This window comes from Schistocerca piceifrons, chromosome 5 (genome assembly GCF_021461385.2).
Source record: "Schistocerca piceifrons isolate TAMUIC-IGC-003096 chromosome 5, iqSchPice1.1, whole genome shotgun sequence".
Lineage (NCBI taxonomy): Eukaryota > Metazoa > Arthropoda > Insecta > Orthoptera > Acrididae > Schistocerca > Schistocerca piceifrons.
The window spans coordinates 591140372-591160220 of record NC_060142.1 but is presented as its reverse complement, the minus strand read 5'-3'; the positions used below and the strand labels follow the sequence as shown (position 1 = coordinate 591160220).

The window sequence follows — 19849 nt, the reverse complement described above, 5'->3', positions numbered from 1 at the left end:
CCTCTCCCTGCTGCACTACCTAATTCGTCTGTTTTTTTTTTTTTTTTTTTTTTTCAAATTTCTTGATCATGTTCTTTAGCCCATTTATTGACATGGGATCATTTTCACAGCTACTTCTGTTGGTGATATCCCCACAATGCTGCCACTTTACCAGAAGTGCATGGTCTTCCTTGTCAATAGCCACTGTGTTTCATACAGAAAACTTAAACCTTCTTAATCTTTACATCAAGAGTCACTTCACAAAATAAATTAATATATGTTGTCACGTGACAAACAGCATACCAATGTCAGAACAGGAAACATTTCACATTATGACTACTTACAGCACCATGTTTTCACCTGGCAGCAAAAAGTAGAGCTCTTATTTTTTGCAGCATACTCCATGAGCACACCAATTAACAAACATACCTATGATGTTTCAGTGTCCTGTGATGTACTGCAGCACTTTGAACACTGTCAGTTTAATTGCAACCACCATGTTCAACATCATCAACAAACAGCCCGATGGAGCTTCCAGTATTATCAGTTCGATTGAGTAATGGCCTTCCAACATTCCACTGGGGTATCCTGAAAGTTGCTTTCACAGCTGACAATTTCTTTCCATTAGCAACAATGTGTAAAGTTATGGTGGTATTCTGATATTTGGTAAACACATTTTTTATTCAATGTAAGACAGCTTGATGATGCAGATAATGCCTTCCAAAAGTCAAAGAACTGTACACCATTCCAAATGTACCTGCAGAGACAGTGGTCGCAGTGGGCTGGAAGGACGGCCAGGCTGGGGCAGTGCTACGGGCAGGAGTGATGCAAACGTAGCGGGCTGCTGCAGCTGCACTTCAGGCTCGAGGGCAGATGGCTGCTGGGAGTAGGCTGCTCCTACCCCAACACCGACACCTGGACCCCCTCCGGGACCGACCGACATGCGGTACTTGCAGCTCGTCAGCAGGTGCCGTCGCAGGTTGCGTGCCTGGCGCAGCAGTGCTCCACACAGTGGGCACGCGCCCGGCTGGTCTGAAGCCCCTCGGATCTTCGTACCGCCACTTCCCGACGCAGGCGACACTCCTCGGAAATTATGTGTTATCGTCAATACAATACTACACTGTCTCGAGTGAAATACAAACAGCGTCAAGAGTAAAGGTGAAGTGAAGTCACTCAGGTCTTTTGGAAGAGATGTGTACTCAATGTGGAAATAATTATTTTCAGGGAATGAAATTCCAAGTACAGCCAATAGATACACTAAAATACATATCAGAAAAAATAATTAGCTTTCAGAACTGTAAATTCCTGCCTCAGAGACGAAAGAGGGGTATGTTGGTAAAGGTTAGAAAAGAAGGGCACGTCCCTCAAGTCACCATATGAAAGCTTGTTTTAAACAAGTAACATTCTGGTCAAAATCCGACTACTCATTGTGGATGTGCATCACAGCTTATATATAAATTAACAGTCAACCAAGATTAGAGTTCTAAAAGCTTGAGTATGCTGCAGACTGCACACATAGGAACAGAGGACTGTCATGTCAATTGCTAGCATCGGAAGTTAACCTATTATTTCCAAGTGTCTATTCATTATAATAATGTATTTTGTGCTTTTGTGTCTGCTCAAATTTTATTTTGTATTCATTTTGTTTCTGTGACACATTTCGAAAGTTGTACAAGGGGCTGGTATCTTTCATAATAGTGTTCTGTGACAAGCTAGACGATATATCTGAAAGCAAACTGGTATTTTTGGTTAACAATACCTAGACAAACAAAAACCCTACATTATGCATAAATAAGAATGTATAAGAATGTAAACAACAGACTGAATTCTCTTAATGAAAATTGACTCAACAGTGAAAAAGTCAGGTTTATTTAATTAGGAAAATAATTTTTAATGTTATTTCACACTTAGAACAAAAATAAATAAAGTATAAACTAAAAACATATTAGTTATTGCTTTCTAAATAATTTATGGTGCATTTTTGAGTATATATTTTTTCAAGAAATTGCATGTAGACTCTGAAATATTGGGATGACACTTTTTCTACCCTTTTGGTTCCCAGCAGTGTGAAATTTTATCGAACTATCTTTGTCAAGAACATCCACTACGAACTTTACTTCTGGCCATTAATAAACTCTGTTATCTGTTATCACTGCTTGTTCCTAATGTTCTATTACTATGTTTTGATTTTTTCTTTTTTAAAAAAAAGGGCAGTGTCCCATAATCTCACTTTCACCCTACAGGTGATATTGTACAACATAAAGCTCTCGTGACCCCCCCCCCCCCCCCCACACACACACACACACACACACACACACACACACACACACACACTTTTGGCACTGATCTGTAAATGAAAACAAACACCTGTGACAGATAATACTGAGTACAGAAATAAAATGACAGGGGCACAGCAGTAGACTCACTTGCCACAAGTTGTCGACTGAGACAAGAAAGTCAGAAAGTCATTCAAGTGGAAGGGGCTTTGGATTCAGACTCATCACAACGTACGGCCTAAGCAACTTGTGTCTCCTTGCCAACCTTTTCCCACATACTCCTCTTTCCTCCCTCAGGAAGGAACCGATAGTTTTGAAAGATACGTAATAATTCATCAACATCAAGGATTTTACTATCTCTGATTTGTTACACCTTCAAGAATTTTCTCTGTCCATAGTTTCTTTGACCAACAGATCTCTCTTCTCCTTGTTTTGGCTTATATTTGCACACTGACTATGGTGTATTGTTTTCTTGAATTCTTGTTATGCACCCTGTCTGTCTATATCTGCATATACCTGTATTCAAGTGGCCTGTAACTCCATCAAAAGCTGTGCCAGAATCATCACTGTGCTGTATGAAGCTGTCCTGAATGTGTTGCAGTAGTCCAGTGTTGACTACCTCACTGTGTACTTGAACTTTGTGGATTTCTCTTTGGGCAGCTCATACTCTGCTGCCGATAAACTTTGTCGTGTTGAAGGAATGATTGATCACAACTTCTCCTGTGAAGCCACTTTCCCCTATCTCTGAGCACGTATGAACTCTGAAAGTCACTTTTTTGTGCTCCAGCTAATCCATTGGCATTTAGTGGTTTTGGGCTCAAACCTATACACTGTTTTGTTGGACTCTCATTCTGTTGATTGTGGAGATGAACCCACGTACTGCTTCGTTGTAGTTCAGTGCATGTAATAGACAGTGACTGACTGAACCTTGCAGTGCATGTAATAGACAGTGACTGACTGAACCTTGCAGAATACAAAAATAGTAATGAGGGCTAAGCAACAGTTTGAAAAGTTTAAAAACCTATCTTTCAGTTTTGTTATGCAAACATAAGCAATTCAGGAATAATTTCATCACACCCTGATTCTTTTTCCTTTCTTAGTGTTAAGAAAGCTAAATTTAATTTATATTTATTATTGGATCTACATAAATAATTACATGTATCGTACGCATGCTGTTTCTGTTTGTTTGTATGGGGAGGAGGAGAGTGGGAGCAGGAGGGAAAAGACCCCTAGTTATGGCAGTTATTTAGTTAGTTTCATATTTTGTCTTTATTGACAGCTTCAGTGTTGTCGTAACAATATAAAATGATTGATGGACAATGGTTGCTGTATGGCAATTTGTTGTGTGGACGGCTCTCCCTTTGAGGCCTTTAACTGTCAAGAAAGACACATATTTGTCATAAGAATCTGTGTGACGAAGCAAGCTGGGATCTCTTTACTTCCTCTCTTTTGCCACCTGCCTCATTAATTCATTTTATTTTCATTTTTGCCTGATTACCATTAAAATGCATGAGTATAATATGCATTTCCATAAAAGAGACCGAGCGAGGTGGCGCAGTGGTTAGCACACTGGACTCGCATTCGGGAGGACGACGGTTCAATCCCGTCTCCGGCCATCCTGATTTAGGTTTTCCGTGATTTCCCTAAATCGTTTCAGGCGAATGCCGAGATGGTTCCTTTGAAAGGGCACGGCCGATTTCCTTCCCAATCCTTCCCTAACCCGAGCTTGCGCTCCGTCTCTAATGACCTCGTTGTCGACGGGACGTTAAACACTAACCACCACCACCACCACCACCACCACCACCATAAGAGAAAGGTTCGCCCTCGCTCTTAAGGGATATACCTGTAGCACAAGGTCTAATTTAGTGCTTAGTTTTGTGTATGTAATTAATTTCCTAATTTATTTTGATCATCCCTTGTTAATACTTCTGTTATAGGGCGAAATAAGTAATTGTTTCGTGACTTAGATTCTATTGTTGACTCATAAACAAATATAAATTCTGTACTAATTATAAACATTTGGAAGAACTACTAGGATTCTTAAAGAATTTATTTGACTCTATTCGAAAACATATTAGCAAAGCCAGCCCTTAACTAATTCCAAAGAAATTACCAGTTTTGTCAAAAAGTATTGTTTGTGTAACTATATCTGTTAATTTCATTATTTAAACAAATAATTCAGCCACCTTTGTCATAGGAGGAACAGTTAAAAAGAAGGAATTTTTTGAGGTACTCAGTTAATTGAATGAGTTATGTTTCAATTGTAATTTCTGTAACTTAAACATTGAACCATGTTTAGTTTCAGGGCCTATTATTGTGATGATAAACAAAGGACCGATTTTTTGTACCAAGGCAGTCAGTCCATGGCCAATTTTCAGACAGGTATTATGTATTGGTTAGATTAGCAACAATGCACCAACTTAACAATGGAATAAGTGTACACAAATAGGCTGTATGTTAGAACAATTAAAGAGAATGTCTGTTTAATTTATTTGAAAAATAGTGTTGCACATACCGTATTATTCTGCAAGAACTGTGTACTGTGTGGTTTGGTTTTTACTGCTCATAGATATTCAACAGCAACTATTGTAGCAGTATGCTGATATTGCCTGAAATCTATTAATGAGGCTTATCAACACTTACCAATAGTGAATTGGCAATATAATTGTGTAATATTGGGGGTTGTGAACAGCAAAAGTAAAGAAATGTGAAATGCAATTGTGCAACTGTCAGCTACATCATTTACTGTAGTCAGTGTTTAACTTCAACCCCCCACCCCCAAATTTTCAGCCAGTACAACAATGCTGTACATTGACATCGAGGACTATCAACGAAGAAATAAAGCAAGCAACCGTCACACCTACTTAGAAAATTTCAGTCTTCACCTCTCATGACAGAAACTACAAATATTCTTCAGTTGCTAAATTTCATTTCGAACACCACTCACCAGGGATTAGGTGCTTTCAATGACAATGTCACACAAATGAGTTGAATATAATCCTCAAGAAATTACAAAAATCTGAAAGTTGAGAAAATTACCTGTTTCATCCGCTGATTGATTACTGCTTTCACCGTCGTCATTCTTACGTGTATCCGTATTAGAGAGGACATCAGACTCTGGTATGTGAGATGAATGCGATGAATTCTGATGATGATTAGCTGGCTGATTTTCTGAATCTGCAGAGAGACTATCATGACGGGCCCACTTCGAGCCACTAGACCCTGTGCTTGAGGCATTTCCTTGAAACACAAAAACACCACAAAATCACCGCATGAATTGGGATCTTGATAGTTAAGCTAAGAAATTTGCTGGCATGCAAGAAATGTATTGAGACTCAAAGTATAAAAATTTATTAGTTAATATGTAAAACAAATTTTAGACAAGGAAAGTGCATGCCAAACCTGTAGATTCTCTTCGTTTTGTTTTTCTCTTCCTCCTTATCGGTAAAAAGGAGTTAATGACATCTCTCGACAGAGCTTCATGAGATGCAGGAGAAGGATGCATATCATCAAGTTTATGCAAGCTGTACATAGTCTGTAACAGTACAACATTTATGAATGTGCTATGTAAAGCTGACATTAGTAGTACAGAAGGTAATAATCCACGTTGTTGTAGTAAGTTCAAGTGTTACAGTTTATTTAAGGGTTTCCTAAAACCAGCTCAGCCTCTAACCGAAAAAAAACAGACTGGGTGACTGCTGAGCTGCAGCATCCTGTAGGTTGACTCATTATTCATGATTCCTCTGCAATGTGATTGGTGTCCTTTCTGCCCACAATAACACGTAAGAAATAAGCTCACCAGGCAAAATGTTAGTCACCTGGGATGTATGTGGCATCAAATTGGGTGGTTAAGAAAACCACTCCACAAGAAATGTAGGGTTGTTTTCAGTGTTCATAGAGGCCTTTGTGAAAAAGTGGTAAAAGAGGCCATCCGCTTTCACGTGTATCAAGTAGAAGACACAGAGTACTAATGTGTATTGTCCTGCAGAGATACTGGCAGTAGCTGAGATGCTAACATTCTGGTAAGGAAGGAATTGCTATCAGAGTTGCAGCTGCAAGAAGAAGAAAAAAAAGGACGAAGAAGAAGAAAGAGAAGAGGAAGAAGATGAAGATGATGATGATTATTTGAAACCACCAGAGATTGTCTCTGTTCATGGCTGAAAACTTTTCACGAAATAAGAATTGATACTGGGCAATAACACTGGTTCTACCTGACCTGTTTCCAACACAACAGTTAGTGGAGGGAATCACATCACATGTCTGTACACAAGAGACACTTGAATACAAAGCAGCCTAATTACAGTGGTCAAAGAGACACTTACTACAGAATGTGGAATACTGATTTAACATTACTAAGATACCGTCCCTAGTGGCTGACATGACAGTAATCCATTTTACTCTCAGCACTAGTATATATTAGCCTTTAACTAGTATGCTTAGCATTTAGTATGTTAAGCCCTTTTTTTCTCTTTATGACTCAAATTAAAGATCAATTCTGTTTTGCATACTGTGTGGTACCCACTGGAGGTACAGTCATTCAGATGTCGTGTACAGGGTTATTCAAAAAGAAAGAACAGATTTCAGTTGTTTATTCAAAAAGAAAGAACAGATTTCAGTTGTTTATTACAGGCAAGCTATGGACGACAAAAACAATTGCACATGTCATTGGATGGAGGAAGGTTCAAAGTTTTATGTTTGCACAGACACTAACCAACACACTCAACATGAGCACTGGACGTTGCTACAGAAACACCAAAACGGTAACCCATTTCATTTTACACGCGAATCAACAGGTCCCTGTTTATTGAATTGACAGTTTCAACAATTTGATTTCTCAGGTCTTGAAGAGTAGCTGCCGGAAGTGGGACAAAGACTCGTCTTTTGTGTACCCCAACAGAAAAAAAATCACACAGTGCATAGGTCTGGTGATGTGGGAGGCCAAAAGCAATCACCATGAGTTGGTTGTCCATCTCCTCCAATCCAGCGTAGTGGGGTGGTGGTGTTAAGATAACGCCACACACCAAGGTGAAAGTGAGGCGAGGCACAGTTATGCATAAAAACAAAATCATTGGAATCTTTGTGAAGTTGAGGAAACAACCAATTTTGCAATATGCCTAGCTGTACCAAGTCTGTCAGTTTTCTTCACAAAAAAGAAAGATCCATAAACTGTATGAACAGAAATGGCCCAAAACACATTCTGTTTCGTCGAGTCTCTTTCACGTTTGATGATGACACCAAGATTTTGTGAACCCCAAATTCTTACATTATGGTGGTTTACTTTACCTGATAGATAAAACACTGATTTGTCTGAAAAGAAAAGAGTTCAGAAAAAGTGTCCTCCAGCACATCCGGAAGAACTGCAATACAAAATTTGTACCTTCTGTTGTGGTTGCAGTTGCTTTAGTAACTGCAACTTGTCAGGCTTCATATGCAGTCATCATTTCAGAATACACCACAGGTTTGTTCAAGGAAGTTGAAGTCCCTGGTCTACCCATCTATCTCAGACATGCTCCACATTTTCATCAGACGTGTGGCCAACCAGTGGTCTTTTCTTTGCATATACAACCAACTTCCAAGAATTCTGTATGCCAGTCATAAATCTACTTGTGCTGAGATGGCTTCTTGCTGAATCGATGGTGGAATGCATATTGCACTTGAAGATTGGACTGACTTTGCGCAAATTCCAAAACACAAAATGATTTCTCTTGTGCTGTAGTCATCATGTTGCCACAAACAAGCAACAGCATAGCTGTGTCAAAATTTTGAAACTTCCTCCATCCAGTGAAAAATTTCAACAATGGAAAACCAGAATGGAATGTAATGATTTAATGAAAAGGATAGTTGCTACTCACCACACAGCTCATAGGCTGGGTCGCACATAGGCACAACAAAAACACTGTCAAAAAATAAGATTTTGGTCAACAAGGCCTTTGTCAGAAATAGACAAAACACACACACACACACACACACACACACACACACACACACACACACACACACTGATGAAGACATTGTTGGCCGAAAGTTCACTTTCTGACAGTCTTTTTGTTGTGCCTATCTGTGACTCAGCATCTCCGCTATATGGTAAGTAGCAACTACCCTTTTTGTAATATTGTTACCTCCATCCAGTGACATGTGCAATGGGTTTCTAACCTTTACAGTTTGTCTGTAATAAACAAATGAAATCTGTTTTTTCTTTAGGAATCACTCCTCCTATAACAATGCATCTCGTGAGTTGTTCAGTGGAGTTGCCCGATCCAGACTGGCAGCATGCGCTGGTATCAAGTGCTACATATAGCCTAGCACAAGCACATAACAGCCTGATCACTACCACACACATCTGGCTTCAGCGAACAATCGCTCCCAGTGGCAAGTAAAGCTACTGGTGCTGCGTGGGCAACCAAACATAAGCAATCCCTGAAACCAGACTACGGCATATAGCTCTGTGCTGCGCTGCGCAATCGATATGTGACTCTCAGAAATGCACAGAGTGCCTCACACAGAGAGCATCCCAGAGTGCCCTAAGAGCTACAAGGCAGGCATAATAGTTAACTGTACCTCATATTGTGCCAAATGCTACGAAGATACTTGGTAAGTGGCTAAAAATGTTTGTATTTGAATATTTAACTATTTTCATTACCAATCAATCTTCCAATGACTTTATGACAGTCTGGCCCAATCAAACAAGTTAGAATGAAGGCTGTATAATTGAGAACATGTTATTTAGCCAGAAAAATTATGTTTTGCAGACTTTAAAATGTTCCTGAAGTATGTGCAGAGAGCAGTGCACACTGGAAGACGGCCCTGTTTCTGAGTCTGCTTTAGTTCCTCAGAGTTGGGGCCTTTGGTTTATGCAAGTTAACAATATTTATCCCTCTATGAGACACATTCTTCAAATTGGTCATTCCAAAATAGATTTGCAGACTAAATTTTGATTGCTGAGTTTAACATGTTTATATCATTTAGCAACTTAATATTAAAATCATTTCACATTCATAGGTAAAACTTTGATAGCTGAGCTCACATGCAGATTTTTGAAGAGTAGGAGGGAGAGTGGAGGCAGCATTTCAGCCATGCACTAGGGCTAACTGAGGAGATGGAGAAGTAGGAGAAAAAAGGGGGGGAGGGGGGGGCAGAGAGCAGCAAGCACGCAGCAAAAGTCGTTATGTTGCCAACTATAGGATTGTATATTATATTTCTTGGTTTTAACAAATATCTACTACACTTAAGATCAATTCACACACAACTGTAACATGAAAGTGCCATGACCAGCCAGTGACTCATTCTGTCAGCCATTTGACTTTTAATTTGAGTGTGCAAAATACTGATATTTATGGTAGATGAACTATCAATGATTGCTGTGAGACCAGCTCGCTGTTTGTTTGATATATGTATGTAATCTTATTTGTTCTTTGAAAGGCATACAACACAAAACAAACTTTATTTTTGGCATCATGATCAAAAACTTGAGATTTTACAATAGGCAAATACAGGCTTTCATAGGGCACATAGGTTGCATAATCTTATTAAAAAAATAAGGTATAAATACAAAAAATCCATTACTCAGCAAGTAGATAACAGATTAGGTGTAGCATTTGATAAAATTTATTTTTGCGAGGAAGGAATGCATGGACAGACACATTTTGTGTAGAAGAATTAATCACTGAATACTTCAAATATGATGCTGTGTCTCCACCTTGGTAATGGAATACCTAAATATGAGGAAATGTAAGTTTGAAATATACTGTCTGAAACTGATGAGCAACCTACAAAAAAGGATTTATAATCTAAGCTCATAAGATGTGTCCATTAATAATGTAGTATAAAAAATGAAAGTTAACATGAATTTCATACCATTTCTTTCCTCTTCCATTCCAAGAATGACAATTTTTACACCTGTACAGCTACATTGTGACCACAAAGAGAGAGAGAGAGAGAGAGAGAGAGAGAGAAAAAGAGAGAGAGAGAGTGTCTGTGTGTGTGTGTAAAGGGATTTATCAAAAAGCTAGTGAGGTTTATTCACTGAGTTGTTACCTTTACTCTTACATCATTTATATTCTGCCACAACTTTCCATACCATAGTAGCAACAAGTTTTTCCCTCATTCATATCCCCAGTGATAAAAGGAGACAACAAACTACGAAAAGGAAAATCAGAAAGTACAAACATTCCACCAGTTGCAAGGCATTATTACAAAACTATGGACTGCAAAAAATCTGACAGTCACTGAACAGTCAGTGCTACAGCACTGTTAGTGCCAGCACAGTCAGGTATTGCACAAGTGCAAATACACACAATTCAGTGTCTAAAAAGACTAATTAACTTGTCATAACATGGGTCCTCAGCCTGCATGGTTTGTTTAAAGGATGTAATTTTCCATTTATGGCTGTAGAACTTCTTAGCTGAGGAAAGAAGAATAAAATCTTCACCAGCACAAGTGGAAAACCAGGTACTGAAATGTAACAGATCATTTCACAGAAGTGACATATTACCCCCTTTGTCCTTCCAGCCAACAAAGGCTGAACAGGACTTACAGTAAGTTTTTTTAACAGCAGTTAAGAAATCGGTATCAAGCCTTATACACTGCAGCAAATTTTCCGTGTTCTTGTGAGTGTGACATGAGTGGGGCTGAACACAGTGCATCTGCAAGATGAGACGATGAATGGCCAGTCGACTTCCCTTTGGGAACTTTGCAACTTAGAAATTATTCTGTGCCACTGGCATTCCACCTAGGAGATTTGCTATTGTCTCTGGTGCCTTACAGCTCATGGCAGCATCACTGACATCACAAGAGAAAAAGCAGTTCAGTTCGGCTAACACACAACTAGCAGCTGAGACAGATGGAACTGGATCCAAAACGAGTGTAATATCTAACTCTGAGCTGGATTTAATACAACAGTACTGCTGCATCATTAGGCAAGCATCTAATTCCCTCTCTCGCAGGCAATTGAACAAGGACAGTACACATAGAAATAAGAGAGTGCCCAGAGGTTCTTTAGCTAAAGCTTGACATGTGAAGTCCTGGGACAGCGGGTCAGCCTACAACAAGTATTTTTTCTCTTGAAGGATGAGTCTTGGGTACATGACATATTCTAAAAAGCACAAAACGAATACCAAAACTGCTGTTAACACAATGGATCAATAAGAATCAATGAAGGGATGATAAACTTCTCACAGTATTCAGTACATACGGTAAAGATGACAGATATACAACACATAAAGATTAAAATTATACTGTGCATTCGAAAGTGAGTTATTGCAGACAGATGTATGAGCCAGATGTTAGCATACCACATTTAATGAGGGGAAGAGAAGATTTAGTGCCCACTAGGCGGGTTATGTGATGTACTAACATCCACACAAGCACCTGAGGGTAAGGCATAGGCACAAGATTTCTAGAGCAATGGAGCACAGTAGTTGTTAGCAATGAGTAAACGCCATAGCTCAGAGTAGGTTCTACCTAAAGGAGATATTACCTCAAGAACATAAAGGGAAAAACTTTATTTTGGACTGTGTATTGTACTTCTTAGAAAGTAAAGTGTGTGAGGAAAGGATTAGGTGGAGCAATAAAGGAATGATGTATATCAGCCTATGAGTGAAGGAAAATGTGGGAGGGGTAGTTGATGATGATGATGATGATGATGATGATGATGATGATTGGTTTGTGGGGCACTCAACTGCACTGTTGTCAGCACCCATACAAATTCCCAACCTTTGCTCAGCCCAATCTCCCCACATTCATGAATGATGATGAAATGATGAGGACAACAAACACCCAGTCATCTCGAGGCAGGTGGGAGGGATAGTATCACCATAATGATTTGTGACTGATTAGGAAGTACTTGTATATTTCTGCAGAACACCATGTTAGAATGGGACAGGATCACAGCTATGTAAAGATGCAAAAGGGTAGAGCAGTCCGCACCCTAGCTGGTGTTACTGAGGCAGCAAATAGTATTAAGATGTGACCAGCATGTTTGCTTAAGTTTGCAAAGATGGGGAAACAATGCCAATTGGTCATCAAAGACAAGTCCCAAAGAGTGACAAGACTCCACAAAATTGAGCAACTGGGTGTCAAGGCAGAGTTCTTGTTGTGGACAGATGGTACAAATGTAACAGAAGTGCATGACGAATATCTTGACAGCTGAAAACAGTTAAGCCGTGGGTGAGAGCTCAGGAGTGCAGTAGGTGTTCAGCAATACTCACAGTGGAGGAGCAATAATATACGCAAAATCATGAGCATGCAGGAGGGTGACACCATATATCCCACATCTGCAGCTAGATCATAGACAGCCACTAGAAAAATGGGCACACACATTCTCTTGAATATTCTCTTGAATATGAGGGGGGGGATTCAGCTTGAGCCTGGAAAGTACAGTGTTACAGGAAGTTCCAGACAAAAATCGGGAGTGGGCCCCAGAGATCCCATTCATATAGGGCAATGTGGATGTTATGATGCCGTGTCATGTCATAAGTCTTTTGCAAGTTGAAGAAGATGGAGAAAACGTGTTGACTCTGGGCAAAAGCGGACCAGGTAGCAGACTCCAAGCAGACCAAACTGTCAGCAGCAGAACGACCCTGCCAAAAACTGCTCTACAATGGAGCCAGACTCCAGGTACCAACACAGCTGCCAGTTCGCCATATGTTCAAGCAACTCACAGAGAACAATAGTGAGATTAACTGGCAGCTGTCAATCTCAAAGAGGTGTTTACCCAGTTTCATTACCAGAATAATGTGCTTTCTTGTCACTGAGATGGGAACTCACCCTCTTTCCATATACGGTTCAAAACGACAACGGCATGACATAGGCAATCCACTGATATACTGATGTGTGTTTCAGGGTTTCGCTGTGGGTGCTGTCTGGCCTTGGAGCAGTATCAGTACAAAGGGCTACGCTCAGAGGAATTACCACTCACTAAATGGAGCACATTATACACTTGATTCAAAATTCCTATTACAGGATTCTAGGGTCTGTATAGGGAACTTAGTAGATTAAGTTTTGATAAGGAACCCATGTCCATACACATACAATTTTGATGTAAAATCAGTTTGAGGATCACTTTCAAATCTCCTACTTCACAGTATGCACACAACAGAGACAATGATTGGTTGGTTGGTTGGTTGTTTGGGGAAGGAGACCAGACAGTGAGGTCATCGGTCTCATCGGATTAGGGAAGGACGGGGAAGGAAGTCGGCCGTGCCCTTTGAAAGGAACCGTCCCGGCATTTGTCTGGAGCGATTTAGGGAAATCACGGAAAACCTAAATCAGGATGGCCGGACGCGGGATTGGACCGTCGTCCTCCCGAATGCGAGTCCAGTGTCTAACCACTGCGCCACCTCGCTCAGTAGGAGACAATGAGTTCTGACCTAAGCGCTGTAGGAGCACATGGCATGGGCAATGTTTAGATTATTTGTCCTTGGAATCTTTTCTAAACGACAAAGTTAAGAGTGCATAGCGTCCATGGAGCACCAAAGCTAACCCTCCAAGTTTCAAACGTATCAATTTCTCACAACCATTGTTGGAGTCAGATGAAGGCGTTATGTGATGTCATAATTACAACAGGGACTGACGACACCACCATCTTCTCAGCTTGTCTGCATACTGTGAAGCAATCTTCAAACTTATTTTATATCCAAATGGTATATTTCTGGACATGGGTTCTTTATCAAATCCTCATCTAGTAAGTCCCCTCTACAATCCCTAGAAACCTTCAATAGAAATTTTAAATCATTCTCTATGGCCTCAAGTGACATGTAGTGAAAGGTAGTGAATTCACTCCACCTGCTGTATGAGATCATGAAATGCAGGGTGATCACTCTCAGACACATAGACTCGAGCATAATGCAGAGCAAAATGTCTGGCAACAGCACGTGGATCAGAGTACACAACACCATTCATAGAGACAACGGGAACACCTGTGGGGGACCGCTGCACTTATAGGTATGGAACCTTTACCCAAACCTGCAAAGGAGGGGTACACAGTCCAATGGCCGTAACAAAACATTCCCAGAATTCTTGTTTCTGTCGTTTTTATTAGGTGGCGGACCCGAACATGGGGCCTTTTAGAGGCAATGAGGTGCTCCATCAATGGGTGTCACATTATGGCACTGTTGAGCCCGTCTGTGACTTCTAATGGCCACAGAAATTTTTGAAGTTCACCACAGTACTGCCTTCCAATGAAGGGACTCCAAGGAATAGGGAATCGCTAACTCTGCTACTGACTGAATGGCTGTGGTTCTGCTCTGGACAGCTGCATTGATACCTCCATGTGGCAATGCTCTAAGGGTGATGGCAGAGGCAAAGGCATCCCAGTCAGCTTTGTTAAGAGCCCATCTGGGTGGGCACTCAGGCGAGTGATGCTGAGAGGGGGACAGTATAACTGGAAAACGATCATTGTCACACAGGTCATCAACAGCTCTCCAACTGATGGAGGGGAACGGCAGTGCTGCTAATGGAAATATCAATTGCCAAATACAATACATATGCCACAGCCAAAGGGCGGGAGGCACTGATACTCAAGAGACAATGACTGAGCTCTGTGGGCAAATTTTCAATAGCTTCGCCATGGCCAATGGTCATAGTTCCATCCTACAATGTGTTGTGGGCATTGAAGTCACCCAAAATGAGGAAGAGTGGGGGAGCTGAGAAATCAAGCAGACTGATACCTTTCACCACCCCGGGGGGGGGGGGGGGGGGGGGGAGATACATATTACAGATGGTAAAGCCAGACACGTCCTCAAACAAACAGCCAAAGCCTTCCAAGTTCTATTAAGTGGCACGTATTCGGTGTAAACAGAGTCCAGAATGTAAGTGGAAACTCAGTCTGACACTCTGTCATAGTCAGCTCAATTCCTAAAATAGCCCTAGTATCTGAGGAGTGTAGGGGCTTGCATTGCTGGGAACCATGTTTCCTGGAGGGCAATAAAGAAAGCAGGGGAAATGCACATGATACTTCACAGCTCAGCCAGGTGGACAAAACTGTAACAGTTCCACTGAAGAATCATGCTATCTGTATCCTGTGGGGTCATGAAGGGTCCAAGGAGGCAGGTCATGCCCTAGGATTGCATGCTGCTACTGGTTATGAGGATACAGAATCAATATGCATCAGTTCTGAATAAGGTTGTGTGGAGGGATCCAGCACCACAGGGCCACCAGACCTCGGGTATAGAGTCAGAACATGCAAGGGCTTGTGGCATGGGGACCACCAGAGTCCCCTTCGTCTTGGAGGTCTTCTTTTTGTTGTTGTTCTCCTGGGATGACTTCGATGCCCATGAGGGCTTGTCTGCCCTAGTGTCAGGGACAGAGGAAGAATGTGAAGTCCTACGACCAATAGCCTGTGGCTCCTTCAGCCTCTGGCTAGTATCTGGTTGCAGATCAGCAGAATCCTGGGAAGGGAGTGTTCTGATGGTCCCTTTCATGGTGTGAGATCTGGAGGAGGGTTATTCCTCTCCTGCTGGGGCTTGGAGATCAACATCCCTGGTGGGTGGGGAGGTTAACATTCCCAATGCGGGTGTGAGGGAAATAATAGGACAGCTCCCAACCATCAGGGGAGCGGGTGTGGTTGAGCAGCCCCAAGGGCCCGATGTAGAAGGCATGGAAGGCAAAGGTATTGTCACTAGACAATATGACATCACAGTAGCCAAATCAAATGATGCTATCATATATAAAGGATGATCATATTTTTTCTTGACCCTTTATAAGTGGATTGGCCATGAGTCTTGTATTCTTGGATTTTCTTTTCTCTTTGGAAGACAGTGCAGTCCGGTGAGCAGTGTGAATGGTGCTCTCTGCAGTTGACACAGACAGCGGGAAGCGCACAAGGTGCGTTTGTGTGCAACTGAAGTCCACAATCCCTAAAGACAGTACTGGCATTATAATTCGAAGACATGTGACTGAATCTCAAGCACCAGATAGAAGGGGGAATAGAGCATTTCACATCGCATCAATACACCATCACCTTGGCCTTTTCAGGCAATAAGTCTTCTTCATAGATCAAGATGAATGCCCCAGTATCAACCCTACCATCCTAAGGTGCCCTATGGACACAACAGACAAAATACACACCCTGTCACTCCAAATTGGCAAGTAAATCATCATCTGTCTGTAAAAGGTAGTTGTGGTGGGAGATGATATCCTGTACCACATCGAGCCTTATGGGGCTGATAGTTGCAGCAATATCACCCAGCTTGTCACTGGCAAGCAGCATCCACGTCTGAGCAGGAGAAGCCATTTTAATCAGAAATGAACCACTTTGCATTTTTTAAATCGCTGCTATTCCCTGAACCTGTCCTCAAAGTGTTCAACAAAGAGTAATGGCTTTGTGGCAAAAAAGGAATCCCCCACTTCGAATGGGAGCTCTCTCCATGGGCACCACCCAGCCATAGCAATGTTTACATGGCTGGAAAGCCATTGCTTGGAGAACTCATGCCCCAGCCATGACAGGCATGTCATATGTGGGTAGTTTGCAGCAAATACATCAATAGTGAGATCCCTGCATGATCATGGGGCTATCATGTTGCAGGTGCTTGACAAGCCCCCCCCCACCCCCACAACCAGATGACTATCATGTTGGGTTTTGGGTGTATTACTTTTACCAAAAAGCTCAGCAGACGCCACCAAGGGGGAGCTGCACCAGATGCAAAAATCATCAACGTACGATGCTAGGGTAACCAGAGGCCCAACAGAGGTCACAAGCCCATTTATGGCAATGAGGAAGAGTGTGACACTTAGCACAGAACCCTGTGGGATACCATTCTCCCGAATCTGAGGGGTGCTGAGTGAAATGCCAACTCGAACCCAGAGGAGCCAGTAAGATAAAAACTCGCAGATAAAAATCAGAAGAGTACCACGGAAGCCCCAGTCGTGGAGGGTAACTAAAATTCGATGGTGCCAAGCCATAACATACACCTTATGTAGGTCAAAGAAAACTGCGACAAGGTGCCAGCAGTGAGTAAAAGCCTGTCGGATGGCTGATTCCAATCGGAGTACATGGTCAGTTGGAGATCGCCCTGCCCAGAAGCCACTCTGATACGGTGACAAAAGGCCCCAAGATTCGAGTACCCAACATCATCTGGAGTTGAACATCCTTTCGAGCAGTTTACAAAGTACAATCATTAGGCTAATGGGGAGACAGCTGTCTAGAGACGTTGGTTTTTTCCTGGGCTTAAGGATGGGTATAACTATACTGTCGCGCCATTGTGACGGAAATGCACCAGTGAACCAGATGTGATTGAAGACCCTGAGGAGCTGTTGCCTCTGGGGAACGTCCAAGTGTTGAATCATCTGACTGTGAGAGGAATCTGGCCCTGTGACTGTGCCTCATGAAGAGCTAAGGGCCTGCACCAATTCCCTTTCAGCAAAAAAGTGCGTGGTGAAATGGAGGGGGGCAGGGGGGGGGGGGGGTGTCTGTTCAACTCTGTGTTTCTATTGGAGAAAGGTAGGAGGGTAGGAAGCAGACAACAATGCCATCACAAAGTGTGTTGCAAGGTGTTCCACGAGGACCAATGGATCAGTGCACAGAGCTCCTTGGAGGTTCAGACCATGGACAGTTGACTGTTGCTGGCAGCTCAGAACGCTACGGAGCTTTGACCAAACCTGCGACAAAGAGGCATACACCCCCAGGGAGGAAACATAGTGCTCCCAGCATTCCTTTTTACTCTGCTTTATAAGGTAACAAGCCTTAGCTCGGAGACGCTTAAAATTGAGGAGGTTGGTCTGGGAGGAGTGTCGCTTAAATTGCTGCAGTGCCCGTCGGAAGTCCTGGACAGCAACTGTGACGTCCTTGGTCCACCATGGTACCGGCCAATGAAGAGAGGGCCCTGTGGATAGGGGGACAGCAGTGCCAGCAGCATGAAGAAAAGAGGCACAGATGCCTTGCACGACTACATCAATGGAATTCGAGGGAACGATAGGGTCACTGAAAGTGCTCACAAAGGTCACCATGGGAAGGCCAATGTGGGGAAGCCACAAGGACAGGGGAGGAGATCGTGAGATTGATAGCAGAGAAGGTGCCATGAGCGGCACTGAAGTGGGTAGGGGAACCATCATTGAGGAGACACGAATCGAAGTCCGTGATAACGTTAGTCGATTAGGATACCCCAACCTGTTGAAGTGACAATTCCCCACAGTGGATGGTGGGCATTGAAATCCCCAAGGACGAGAAACGGGGGCAGGAGTTGCTGGATTAAGGTAGATAGTGCAACATAAGCAAGTGGCCGACCTGGAAGGAGGTAGGCATTGCAAAGGGAGATTGCTGGAGTCGTTTGCACTCTAACCGCTTTCACTTCCAAGGTGGTACGTAGGGGGATCCAGTTACTAAGGACATCGGAGCGAACCAAAGTGCAGACCCCACCAGATGCTATACCAGGGCCAGCATGATTCTGACAGAACGCCTGATAACCAGTGAAAGTTGAAGAGTGGTCATCACAGAAATGAGTTTCTTGGAGAACAAGACAGAACGCAGAATAAGAGGAGACAAGATGTTGCGTTTCCAGTAGGTGACGATAGTATCTGTTGCAGTTCCACTGAATGATCATGTCTCATGGGTCCAAAGTAAGCATGAAGGAGCCGAGGAGGAGGTCAGGTCACTTTGTCAGTAGTTGTCACCGACAAGGATAGGGTGCCATCCACAAATAAGATGTCAGGCTCAGGTTGCAAGAGGGGAGTTGGCACCTCCGGAGGCACCTTGTTGTGGGATTTATGTTTCTTCTTCTTCTCTTTCTGAGGTGGAGGAGGGCAGGACACAGGGGAGAGTACAGGCATCTGGAAGATTAGGGACTGAAAAAGAGCGGGTGACCTTGTGGAGCACAGATGGTGCACCTCGCGGCCAAGTGGTGGTGAGTCTTCTGGCCTGAGAGACGCAGGGGAGAGAGGGTTCCTGGGAGGGAGCCCGATCACCGGCAGATGCCAAAGAAGGGGGGACACTTCTTCGGCCGGGGAGGGGGAGTGATTCCCTGACAGGAGATCTACATCTACATCTACATTTATACTCCGCAAGCCACCCAACGGTGTGTGGCGGAGGGCACTTTACGTGCCACTGTCATTACCTCGCTTTCCTGTTCCAGTCGCGTATGGTTCGTGGGAAGAACGACTGTCTGAAAGCCTCCGTGCGCACTCTAATCTCTCTAATTTTAAATTCGTGATCTCCTCGGGAGGTATAAGTAGGGGGAAGCAATATATTCGATACCTCATCCAGAAACGCACCCTCTCGAAACCTGGCGAGCAAGCTACACCACGATGCAGAGCGCCTCTCTTGCAGAGTCTGCCACTTGAGTTTGTTAAACATCTCCGTAACGCTATCACGGTTACCAAATAACCCTGTGACGAAACGCGCTGCTCTTCTTTGGATCTTCTCTATCTCCTCCGTTAACCCGATCTGGTACGGATCCCACACTGATGAGCAATACTCAAGTATAGGTCGAACGAGTGTTTTGTAAGCCACCTCCTTTGTTGATGGACTACATTTTCTAAGGACTCTCCCAATGAATCTCAACCTGGCACCCGCCTTACCAACAATTAATTTTATATGATCATTCCACTTCACATCGTTCCGCACGCATACTCCCAGATATTTTACAGAAGTAACTGCTACCAGT

At 42.7% G+C, this 19849-nt stretch overlaps 1 protein-coding gene across 1 annotated transcript in view; it reads right to left on the bottom strand.

Moving 5' to 3' along the window:
* Positions 1 to 622: 622 nt before the first annotated feature.
* LOC124799155 (transcription factor GAGA-like) overlaps positions 623 to 19849 on the bottom strand; it is a 57480-nt gene continuing 38253 nt past the window's right edge. Inside the window, exons 3-5 of the mRNA XM_047262693.1 lie at positions 5658 to 5790; positions 5269 to 5495; positions 623 to 1219 (exon numbers count right to left, since the gene is read on the bottom strand). Coding sequence (XP_047118649.1) covers positions 707 to 1219; positions 5269 to 5495; positions 5658 to 5790 — 873 coding nt within the window. The 3' untranslated portion in view covers positions 623 to 706. The remainder of the gene's footprint in view (positions 1220 to 5268; positions 5496 to 5657; positions 5791 to 19849) is intronic.